This window comes from Ostrinia furnacalis, unplaced genomic scaffold (assembly GCF_004193835.3).
Source record: "Ostrinia furnacalis isolate ACB-3 unplaced genomic scaffold, ASM419383v2 OfSCF7590, whole genome shotgun sequence".
In the NCBI taxonomy this organism is placed as follows: domain Eukaryota; kingdom Metazoa; phylum Arthropoda; class Insecta; order Lepidoptera; family Crambidae; genus Ostrinia; species Ostrinia furnacalis.
This window is the reverse complement of record NW_021137829.1, coordinates 181,483-193,607: the sequence shown is the minus strand read 5'-3', so window position 1 is coordinate 193,607 and position 12,125 is coordinate 181,483. Positions and strand designations below refer to the sequence as shown.

General features: G+C 41.6%; 1 protein-coding gene across 1 annotated transcript in view; it reads left to right on the top strand.

The window, feature by feature from the left end:
* Positions 1-10,860, top strand: part of LOC114365431 (uncharacterized) — an 80,042-nt gene extending 69,182 nt beyond the window's left edge. Inside the window, exons 10-20 of the mRNA XM_028322008.1 lie at positions 440-524; positions 1,213-1,335; positions 1,479-1,590; positions 2,208-2,303; positions 2,685-2,801; positions 4,547-4,627; positions 5,794-5,898; positions 6,632-6,789; positions 9,305-9,443; positions 10,297-10,421; positions 10,468-10,860. Of these exons, the coding sequence (XP_028177809.1) occupies positions 440-524; positions 1,213-1,335; positions 1,479-1,590; positions 2,208-2,303; positions 2,685-2,801; positions 4,547-4,627; positions 5,794-5,898; positions 6,632-6,789; positions 9,305-9,443; positions 10,297-10,421; positions 10,468-10,860 (1,534 nt within the window). The remainder of the gene's footprint in view (positions 1-439; positions 525-1,212; positions 1,336-1,478; positions 1,591-2,207; positions 2,304-2,684; positions 2,802-4,546; positions 4,628-5,793; positions 5,899-6,631; positions 6,790-9,304; positions 9,444-10,296; positions 10,422-10,467) is intronic.
* The last annotated feature ends 1,265 nt before the right edge of the window (positions 10,861-12,125 follow it).

Sequence of the window (12,125 nt, the reverse complement as noted above, 5' to 3'; positions counted from 1 at the left end):
CGAATAGCTATCCTAAAACCCCATTTCTGAATTTTGTACGTAAGGATTCTTTGATTTGTTGCCTATTTGGTTTCAACCAGTTCTTGTGTAGGTATTTAATTGTTTGTACTCGTGCTAATATCACAGACTACCTAGATGTTGCATGCTAATTTTTATTTGTGATCAACGATCACTGTACTAACACATTTCTTTTTCTCTTCTAGTGCTGCTTTGGAAGGCGGGTAAGTTATTTCAATATTTATATTAAACCTAAAGTAAAATACAATAGTAGAACTAATATCAATTAAGGATTTCAAAAAAAGTACAATAATAACATAAAAATCCTGTAAGTGTTTTTTCAAAACTGTCGCGTTTAATGGCTAACACGTTCTTTAGGTTTCTGATAATGATAAACTGCCTAAGAGTTACAGTGTGTATAATGTCGTTTCGTTTGTTCCAGTGATCCATCTTCAGTGCTGGGCGGAGTGAGACTGCCTCCCGACACTGAGATCATCAAGTACACTTCCTCACTGGCGGGGCCTAAGGTATATCTCTTATTGCATACTTCAAAAGGTGCACTTTGATGTACCTTCGTCATTGTCCATCATGAAACAGAACTTTATGTAGATGGGTAAAGGACGTAGCACATTTATAAACTCGGAAAGAGATCGTAACCGTATCAATTCGAGGCGGTCAGTATTTTTTGTATGAAACTCCATACTGCAACGCACACTTATCCGCACCGTAACGTAAACGCCTCGTGGTTGACAGCGCGCGAAAGGCGATACGGTGTTGTCTGCTATGACCTATAAGGCTTAAGGTTCAAACTTAATTGTTTTTCTAGAAAAAGAATCTCTTTTGGTAGAGCTTCTAGAGGGAAAGTCGAACCTTAACTTCGAACTCCTGTGTTCTTCTGATTAATTTCGTTGCGAGTCCAATGACAGTTTAACTTTCCCCGGGACAAAATTAATCTTCACTCGTTGGGCTATAGCGGTCAAGCTGTATATCCTGGCTACACAGGAGTTGCAGTTTTAGGAACGAGTGGGAAATAGTCCCGTTTCTGCTAAAAGGGTTTACCTAAGTCAATTCATGTATTTTTTTCAAAGGGTTCTTTCTATTTAACCACTTTCTTGACAGTAGCTGTACGTTTAATACCGTATTTCGTACTTTAATCAAATGCTTTAAGGTCCAAACTCAATCACACATATTTTACTAATAGTTTTTGTTTATCAGGTGCCACCCGGGTCTACGAATAGAGGGAGAAAGAAGACAATATCCTTGGACCCACCACAGGTCTCCGTGCACCCCTCGTCTGCCGACCGAAGCACCCCTGTCCCTAGCAAGAGGCAGAAAGTGGTAAGACTTGAGTTAAAATGAACTCCTAAAGAAAAAGCGCTGAAAAGGTTAAAGTTTCCATGCTCCGTAAGGAACTGCGTCGAGCCCAATTATCAGCCCTTATTGTTAACTTTAACTAATATTATTAATATGACTTGTTACAGGACGACTATGGCAACTCGCGGTCGTCGGTGGAAGTGATCCGACTGCCGAACAAACCGGACCGGGGCAATTCGTTGTCGGGGACGCCGCCGCCGAATTTGTCTGATTATGCGGGTAATTTCATTTCATTTTTGTTGCAAAATAGCTCATGTTAAAACGACATAAGATGTCCCAATGTTTAGCTTAATATGCTGTCGTCTGTACATAGGAAAAAAGGACTGGATTCAGGCCGCTATCGACCAGCCAATCTGAAAAGCATTGGGGGAGGCCTAGTTCAACAGTCTACATCCTGTGGCTGAAATAATGATAACATTGATAGATAATAGACATTGAACCATTCCAGAGGGGTTTCGGCAGAGTATAGAAATACCCTCACTCTCCAAGAATTTTGTAAGAGGCGATTAAGAGACAAATATTTCGCATATATGTCTCATTAGGATTCTCCAACCCGTTTGGCCAGGGTGGGGAGTGTAGGCCAAATTCTTTATTTCATCATCATCATCCATCATACCACAGGACATCTACAACGAAACATATGCCTCCCCCAATGATATCCAGATTCCTGCAACCTTTGTAAGGTCATTTGGGTCCGCGCTTGCCGGTACATTCAATATTATGGAAGTCTCCTGGCAATGGAGACCAAATAACCAGTTGATGACGAGTAGTTTAAAGATAATGCTGTTTTATGTACATTTTGTGACCAGGTGTGACCATAATGTGCTTGTTTACAGGCATCTCCCGCGAGTTACTGCAGACCATTGCAAGCCAGAGTGGCGTCAGTTTGGCTGCGTTGGAGCGACAACTGGCCGGCTCTGCCAGTGCCGCAGGTAAATACAACTCTATCATTTCTAATGGTCGTGTCTTCAATTCAGGCGGTGCGTCCGTTAATTGTTAATTGACGTACTTGAAGTAACGGATTGACACTTCTACAAGAAGCCTACAAAAATCAAGCACGATGCAAATCCATAAAGGAGATTTATTTAAAAACCCGACAATAAGTGGAGCATAGTTGAGCACAAGCCAAACACTCGTTCGAGGCTCGTATGTCGGTCTACAATACACGAATTTTGTCTATGCTCGTCTAGCGTAGACCGGACTTAAAAATTGCTAACGGACTCTATTTATATTTATTTGTTATGCAGCACGAAGTATTTGCCTTAAGGGCCCTACAAATAATGTATCCAATAACTGTACCTTGTTTATTTCAGATTCGGGGCTAAACCTCAGCACAAAATCGAACTCTGAAGACACTCCTCTAGACTTGGGACTGAAGCAGTCTATGGACGAGGATGCGCCTCTCAACCTGTCTCTTAAACCTACGCCACGTAAGTTACATCTACATTATATTATGTACACCTTTATATACTTGGTTATAAAGTCCCTGATAGGCTATTAGGGACTTATCTAACTGATATCTAATAAATATTCTCCTTTTAACGGAGAAGCTCTTGTTCTGAGCATGAGCCTCATCCTTTGCCTCTTATGTTTTTTAATATTTTTTTACGTTTCTGTTTGTTTTCTGCATCCCACTTAACATCAGGTGCGATTGTGGTCAAATACCTGCCTTGTTATGCAGCGTGAGACGTCCACCTACAAGATGGACCGACGACATCGTAAAGGTAGCAGGGAAGCGCTGGACGCAGGCCGCTACCAATCGATCAACGTGGAAAGCATTAGGGGAGGCCTATGTTCAGCAGTGGACGTCCTATGGCTGACATGATGACGATGATATGCATAAATAAAATTTTATAAAAAAAAAAACCGACTCCAAAAAACCTACACTAAAACGTAGAAAAATAATTACTAATTACCTACTTATTTATTAGGACGAATTATTAATATTTATGTAGGTATACCATGATTGATACTTTTGGAGTCGGTGCAGGCAAACTTTACATGTTTCATAATCTTGGCACCGACTCCAGAAGTATCAATCATGGTATACCTACATAAATATTAATAATTCGTCCTAATAAATAAGTAATTATTTTTCTACGTTTTAGTGTAGGTTTTTTGGAGTCGGTTTTATTTTTTTTTATAAAATTTTACTTATTTCTTGCTTTTTAGTTAACTAATTATTACCTTGATGTTACCACTGAAGGTAGGCAGTACACTGAGACCAAAAAAAATTGGTTCATAATCGGCGGAGATATTGCGTATAAAAAAGTTCATCCCCAATTTTCTACCCTTGGGGGTGAAATATTTTCTTCAAATTCGCATGAAACCACCCTTTTGATAATACCTATTCAACAAAAAAATAATCGTTCAAATTGGTTTATAATCGGCGGAGATATTGCGTATAAAAAAGTTCATCCCCAATTTTCCACCCTTGGGGGTTGTTTTTTTTATTATTAAATTTAAATGGGACCACCCTTGAGGTATTACCTATACGTTGAAAAAAGATTTGTTCAAATCGGTTCATAATTGGCGGAGTTATCGCGTAACAAACATAGAAAAAAAAAAAAACATACGGGTCGAATTGAGAACCTCCTCCTTTTTTGAAGTCGGTTGAAAAAAGAAATCATGTAAAAAAAAGAAAGCATGTAAAAACGAGGCAATAAAGTATTATCTTATCTTACCTGCAACCCACCTACAAGGCGATAAAGCTAACTGCGCACCTCGCTGAATGCGACTCTCCCTCGCACCTACCCGCACACCTCCTGCGTTCGCCCTGTACGTACCAGAACGCTCGAGCGTCGATGTGACGTCACGGCCACCTAGTGCGCAGTTAACTCAATGGGGTTGTAATGGAAAATGATTCAAATGATGATCAGGCTCAAGTTTGACCATTTTTGTATCGAATTTTTTTCTAAAAGTCAATTTATTCAGAGAAAATTTACGCAGTGATTGCGATGATTGTCACCAAGTTAATAGTTGACATGGCCACAAATTACTTATTAATTTTTATAACTTTACTACAGTACTTTATAATCGAAAACAAGGACGAATTTAAAAGGTCCCAAAGTCTGACTTTTGAACTACTATACAAGCATTCGGCACGTGTCGAAAAGAAGCGCCGCAACCAAAAATGTATCATAATTCTTTGGTAATAAGGTTTGTTTTATTGCAGCAGCTACACACGCGTCAGATGCGCTATCGCGGCTGACGTCACTCAGCAGTTCGCTCAACGCATCTGGCAACGATAGGATATGTAAGTGATGAACAGAAAATATTATTATCATAAAAACATATTCCAAAGATTTTATCTGCGGTGTTTCCGGACCGATACGACCTGCATTCCTTTAAAAAGAGAGCGTATCTTCTTCACCTTAAAGGCCGGCAACGCACCTGTAACGCCCCTGGGTCTGCGGGTGTCTATGGGCAACGGTAATCACTTACCATCAGGTGATCCGTCTGCTCGTTTGCCTCCTGCACATAAAAAATACTTCTAAGGGCTTGTTCCCACAATCCAGTCCCTGACGCTGCAAACGGGATGTTCGTGTGAACGTTATAGCCTGACCAGGAACATAAAAACCCTCGCCATGTTGCGGAAAACTAATGGTACTAATTTCTTTTAATGGCAACAGTAACTGAAAACTTCATTGACATGTCACCTTGCATGTCAGTCTATTGTTGTCAAAGTATAAACAAACTTTATTTTAAATGTGTGCAATTGATTTTGTGAATTAAATTGCTTAAATATTTTTATAGTCGTGAAAGAAAAGTGGTTCACGGTGTGTTAATGTATTTGTCGAAGAGAAATACTAAGGGTTCGGACAATATTTTCATTGAATAATGTTTCAGACAAAGGTTGTCAAACTGACTGACATGTTTATCGTATAGTACAGTCCACTATCAAAATTAGCTGTAGTCTGTTTCAACTACCCATTTTAAAGTTTCTTGTTACTTTCTAAGTTTTGAATTTTATGGAATTGGGAATTTGGGAAAGAAGTACCGAGTTTGAAGCGTTCATGAGCAGACATTGCACTTGAATATTCAAGTTCTGAATTTGATTATTGATGAATAATAAAATAAATCCTACTAGCTCGATTGATGGTTTCATTTAATTTATTTAAACCAGGTTACCTTTAATAATATTTTTCGTTCATTTATGAAAATATCAAATTAGCCCGTAATCCTGAATCCTGATACATAAAATTTAGCCTATTAATTTAACACATGTACGACTGTACTCAGTGTTGCACTATCAAATGCAATTGAAGCGCCTCTATGCCAGGGTTTTTATGTTCCTGGTCAGGCTATAATATTAAAAAGGCGTATTAAAAGGGATCCTGAAGAAATCAGTTCCTGTAATTAAATAATGTTGTCTTGTTTTTAACTACACTCCACAAAACTTATTGCATTTACTTCTTACAGCTCGACGAAAGCCAGGTGCAAAGCCAAGGCGTGTGGTGCCTGAACTAAACTCGCAAGTTGCTGACCTACCGAGACCTAAATCTAGCGGCAGCGAGGACAGTGAATGTAAGTATAGATGACCCACGCTGAACTGTCCCACCAAAGTCAATGACAGGGGGGCGCTACCATCGTTCAACTATATGGTTTCCAACATGGCAAAAATCTGAACCAGCGATCCGGTATTGACGGTGGCGCCCCACTGTCAATGTCATCGACAGGACAATCCAGTATTTTGGAACTATAGTATACTTGTAAAGTTTTAACGTCCTTAGATCTGGGATGAAGTCATTTGGCACAAGACTGACTGAAATGGTCGTAGTCCAAAAATATTTCTGGCAATATCTGTTTTGAAGACCCAAAAAAATGTGTAGTAAATTGGTTTTCGAATTGAGACCGTAGTGTTTGGCGTCAATGCTCAATGACTCTGAGAAGATAGCTGGCAGCTGTTAAAGCTGTTTTAAAAAAGCGGAAGGTTGTGCTTTATTGCGTTAGTTGGAGGAGGTTCAGCTGTGTACTGCTATAGGTTGAAATGATGAATCACGTATACCTAGATGAAAAATGGCTGAATCTCATCAGCCTGAAAGGTCGAAATTACTGATCATGTACTTGTTACTAAGGCGCAGTTACACTATGCGCGAAGTTGATTGTTTTTCGTTTTGATGTGTCCTCGCATTTGTGTGCGTAACTTCGCGCATAGTGTAACTACTACAAGCTACATGTTATAGTTTATGTCAAAATAGTAATAATCGTTTTTTTTACCGCAGTCACAGTATTATTGATGATTTTATATCTTTCACAGCGGTCCCAGCATGGCCTACGCGGGAAGGCAGGCCTCGCAACCTAGGCCGCGGGGTCAGCAAGCCCAAGAAGAATACCGTTGCCTCACTTCTGGCCCAAAGCCGGGCCTTAGGCCTCAGGCCGGCACTAGCCCAGCAACTACTGGGAGAGACTGACTTGGTAAGTAAAGATCAACTTATAGGCCAGGCCTTGTGACCTAGGCCACGGGGTCAGCAAGCCCAAGAAGAATACCGTGGCCTCACTTCTGGCCCAAAGCCGGGCCTTAGGCCTCAGGCCGGCACTAGCCCAGCAACTACTGGGAGAGACTGACTTGGTAAGTAAAGATCAACTTATAGGCCAGGCCTTGTGACCTAGGCCGCGGGGTCAGCAAGCCCAAGAAGAATACCGTGGCCTCACTTCTGGCCCAAAGCCGGGCCTTAGGCCTCAGGCCGGCCTTGGCCTAGCAACTACTGGGAGAGACTGACTTGGTAAGTAAAAATAGGCTATAGGATCGACCTCGGCCACCTAAGGCCAGGCCTTTTCAAGGTGAGAGTGAATAAGCACTTACATGGCAGATAATGTACCATACTAGGCGGCATGTCACTTAACATCAGGTGCGATTGCAGGCCGGCCTTGGTCTAGCAACTACTGGGAGAGACTGACTTGGTTAGTGAAGATAGACAAGTTTATAGGGCAGGCTTTGTAACCTAGGCGGCGTATTCAGCAAGCCCAAGAAGAATACTGTGGCCTCACTTCTGGCCCAGAGCCGGGCCTTAGGCCTCAGGCCGGCCTTGGCCCAGCAACTACTGGGAGAGACTGACTTGGTAAGTGGGAGATAGACAAGCTATAGGGCAATCGCAGGGCGGCAAAACTCCAGATTTCCAACTTTATTAGTCGCAGTGTTTTAGCTTGATCTACCTTCACCTGTTTATTTCATAGAAATTCAGTGACCTATCTCTGGCTTAGGGCTTTTGGTTTTACGTCGGCCGTAGCGCAATATAGTCCAGTCAATGAATGCCTTAACGACGGTGTAGAGAGAAATCCGTGGAACACAATTTCTGACCTCGGGACTTTATTAAGCCTAGTTAGGTGGTGAACATTGCAAAAGTCCCCGCCCTTAGCCCTTGAGCCGGCGGGGAGAGGGGGGTTTGAAGGTACCACTTTTCGGTTTTTCGCTTAATCCTCGGAAACTATGCGTCCTAGTGACATGACTACTATGAACCAAAAAAAGCTTATTCAATTTGCTACAGGTGAGATAGTCAAGTTTTTCGATATCTTGTATAGTTTTTGCGGCATCTGCTCTAGAAGGTCTGTAAAATTGGAAATTTTATTGTTGTCTTACATGTTCCTTTCAGGAGAAAATCGACTAAATCAACATTGAGCAAACACTATAGACATGCGGGAGCATGTTAAGCCTAGTTCCATGGAGGGGACTGCACCGTGCGTATATTTAGACGAACCAATTAGAGCCACTTTTGACTCCTCATCATACAAAAACTACTGTGCATTAACACTTCAAATTTGGCTGATGTATTGAGACATGCAAGATGTACATCAGCTTCAAATTTCATAAATATACCTCAAACGGTTATTTAGGTATTGACGTTCAAAAATCGATATTTAGAGCACTACTATCTATCTATCACATGTGAAATGTTAAAATTTACTGGTTTTTTATTTGTTCCTTTGTATCTACATAACTACCTTTCTGGATGCCAAATTTGAACCTTCGAGGTCATCTGGAAGTGGTTAGAATTTGGTCTATAGGTCAGACATGTAGATTTTTGGACGTCAATATCTAAAGAACCGTTTGAGGCAGATTTATGAAATTTGAAACTGATGTATATCTTGTAAGTCTCAACACATGAGCCAAATTTGAAGTGTTAATGCACAGTAGTTTTTGAGTGATGAGGACTCAAAAGTGGCTCAAAGTGATTCGTCTAAATATACGCACGGTGTAGTCCCCTCGCTGGAACTAGGCTTAACATGCTCCCGCATGTCTAGAATGATTGCTCAATGTTGATTTAGTCGATTTTCTCCTGATGGGAACATGTAAGACTAAAATAAAATTTCCAATATTACAGAACTTCTAGAGCAGATGCCGCGAAAACTATACAATTTATAGAAAATCTTGTCGATCTCATCTGTAGCAAATTGAATATGCTTTTTTTGGTTCAAAGTAGTCATGTCACTAGGACGCATAGTTTCCGAGGATTAAGCGAACAACCGAAAAGTGGCACCTTTAAACCCCCCTCTCCCCGCCGGCTCAAGGGCTAAGGGCGGGGACTTTTGCTATGTTCAACTCCTAACTAGTCTAAATAAAGTCCTGAAGTCAGAAATTGTGTTCTACAGTTTTCCATCTATAATGCTTTATTGACTGGACTAATAGGACTTAGTATAGGCTGAATTGGTAAAAGACAAATCAATAGATATTCATTTACATGGGCAGTAAATCCTAGATAGGATGACCTGGAGTCAGTGATATCAAAACGAATTATGGTTCAGTGTCTCATCAGGCCTTAAGCTATCATTTAAGATCGGCTTAGACCGTACTAAGACTGTTTCCAACTGGTAATCATTGAAGGAGGAGCTTACCTCTTATAAAATAATTTACTCTGCCTCCTCCACATGATTTCATCAGCAAACTATTTCTTTGTGATGTAATAAATCCTTAAATATCTCTATTAATTTCCAGGAGAAGCTGAAAGCGTTGTTAGGCGAGACTGCGAGCACGGACTCCGAGTGTCCCTCCGACAGCTGTCCGTCAGACTCCGATGCCAGCGACACCAGCCGCCGCTCCAACGACGCGCAGTTACGTCTGCCGCTCGCACTCGGTAAGAGGACATTTAGAAGCTAGTTTGCAGTTGGGGGTCTCTCAGACTCCAAGTGTCCCGTAGACAGCTGTCCGTCAGACTCCGACGCCAGCGACACCAGCCGCCGCTCCAACGACGCGCAGCTGCGGTTGCCGCTCGCACTCGGTAAGAGGACATTTAGAAGCTAGTTTGCAGTTGGGGGTCTCTCAGACTCCAAGTGTCCCGTAGACAGCTGTCCGTCAGACTCCGACGCCAGCGACACCAGCCGCCGCTCCAACGACGTGCAGCTACGGTTGCCGCTCGCACTAGGTGAGAAGTTCGTTTATGTTTCTGTTTGAAGGTGGCGCTTGGACGTCTTGACAACACAACATTCCTTCATTTTGACCGCACAACATTCCTCCAGTATTAGTTGCTGGTTCAAATCCGGCTCGAAGGACCATAAAGATATACGAGCTGTTTGCTATTGTTATTGATAGTATACGAGTACACGCCGTGGCAGTTAATTATGCACCGATTAATAGCATGGAAAGTGATACAATTAGGGTAAAAATGCTGATGGCGCGGAATGTGCGGTCAAAACCGTATAGGCCAAATGTAAAAATTGCACAAAATTGTCGTCTAGCTCGTCACAGCCACAGTTGGTATACTGCAGTCCATTTGTAGTGATAAAGGAAGAGGGCAAGTAATCTCATCAAGCAGAATAGCTGACACATACACACATATTTGTTAAATATACATACTAACTACATTTTCCCGCAACCTTGGGAGTTTTCTCGTTTGATGCACTGCGATACACCCTCGTAATATCGATACGCGCCTATACTTGCTATTATTTCGGCCAATGCTTTAAATAGATAGTTCTATTTCCCCACAGGTTGGAAGAGGGTGACGGTGATCAAGGGCCTGTCGCGCTCCTGCAGCATCAAGGGCGACGTGAGCTACTCGCCGCCCGAGCCGCACGCCGCCGCCGCCATCAAGAGCATGCACGAGCTGCAGGCGGTGAGTCTCATTTACTACGCCTTAGGGTCTACAATTGTGACAAGAGTATCATTGGCTCTCGTCGACTCCAGAACATTCTAGAAAAACAAGCGACGTTCGCCTGCCCGATCAATGGACAAAAGACGCGCGTCGCTTTCGCGAAGATTCCAGAAAAACAAGTGACATACGTCATCTTAAAGAACAAAAGACGCGCGGCGCTTTCGCGAAGATTCCAGAAAAACAAACGACGTTCGCCACCCGCTCGCTTAGCGGACGAAAGACGTGCGGCGCTTTCGCAAATAATGTAGAAAAACAAGTGACGTGCGCCCGCTCCCTCAACGGACGAAAGACATGCGGCGTTTTCACGAAGTTTCTAGAAAAACATGCGACGTTCGCCCGCACCCTTAACAAACAAAAGAACCGCATCGCTTTCGCGAACCTTACAGAAATAAACAAGTGACATTCGCCTGCTGAAATGACAAAAGACGCGCGTCGATTTCGTGTAGTGACGTGTGTTGCTTCCGCGTAGTAATGTGTGTCGCTAAACCCTGTGTCTATCAAAGTGATCTTTGTAAACCTATGAAGGTCGATTGCTTTCTGAAAAAGGTCTAAGTAGAAAGAAGCTGTCGGCATAATGGGGACCATGTGAAGGTTGGGGAGACCCAAAAGTGGTCTAAGTAGAAATGGGAGTAAAATAGGGGGGTATTTTACAATCTAAAAGGGGTAAAATAGGGGGGATAGTTAGTATATTGGGGTCCCTATAAGGCTGGAGGGTGACGGTGATCAAGGGCCTGTCGCGCTCCTGCAGCGTCTTTCCATTCTATACATAGCCAGAACGCAATGGTGTGAAACTAATCGAGTATAGTTTGGATATGACTTTTTTTACTAAGCTCCTCCAAACTATACACGACCAGTACGCATACGCTGCGTACTGCTCGCGTATACTTTGTAGTGACTTAGGTCAATTATCTTCCTCCAAAATATACATCGCCAGTACGCATACGGACTAATCATGTATGTATTGTAATAAGTGCGTGATTACAATTTACTCAATACTCAATACTCAATATGTTTATTGCTTCCATAATACATAGTAGGTAATATAGGTGTTACAGTGTGATAATACAGTTAATTATGGACCCTGTTGGGCGCTGCAATTTAAAATATAAAATATAAGAGAGGAGGCTTTTTTAATTATTAGATTAATAGACTCATCTTATTTTATCATCTAGATATTCTTTTATAGTGTAATAACATTTTGTACTTAAAAGCTCTTTTAGTTCTTTTGAGAATTTGTTATCATTATTTTCTTTCAATAGATAATTGGGCAATTTATTATAAATCTTTATGGCCATATTATAAGTACTTGAAGAGGATAAATTTAGGCGGATGGTTGGTATCATTAACTTATTTTTATTTCTTAAATGGTATTGTGGACATGATTCTTCACGTTTTGTAAAAAACTCAAAGTGGGAACGGACAAAATTACAAATATTTAAAATATAAATACAAGGCAAGGGCAATATTTTGTACTTTTATACGCGAGTAGTTGCATGCTAGTCATTTTGACTTATTGACCTCTCTTTCTATTACATACTAGCTTTCCGCCCGCGGCTTCGCTCGCGTGGAATTTTGTCTGTTATTTTGAATAAATGTTTTTTTCATCCACAATGAGAAGCCTTACCCAACAGAGGAAATGGCTATCTTTTGTATTATATGGTTGCC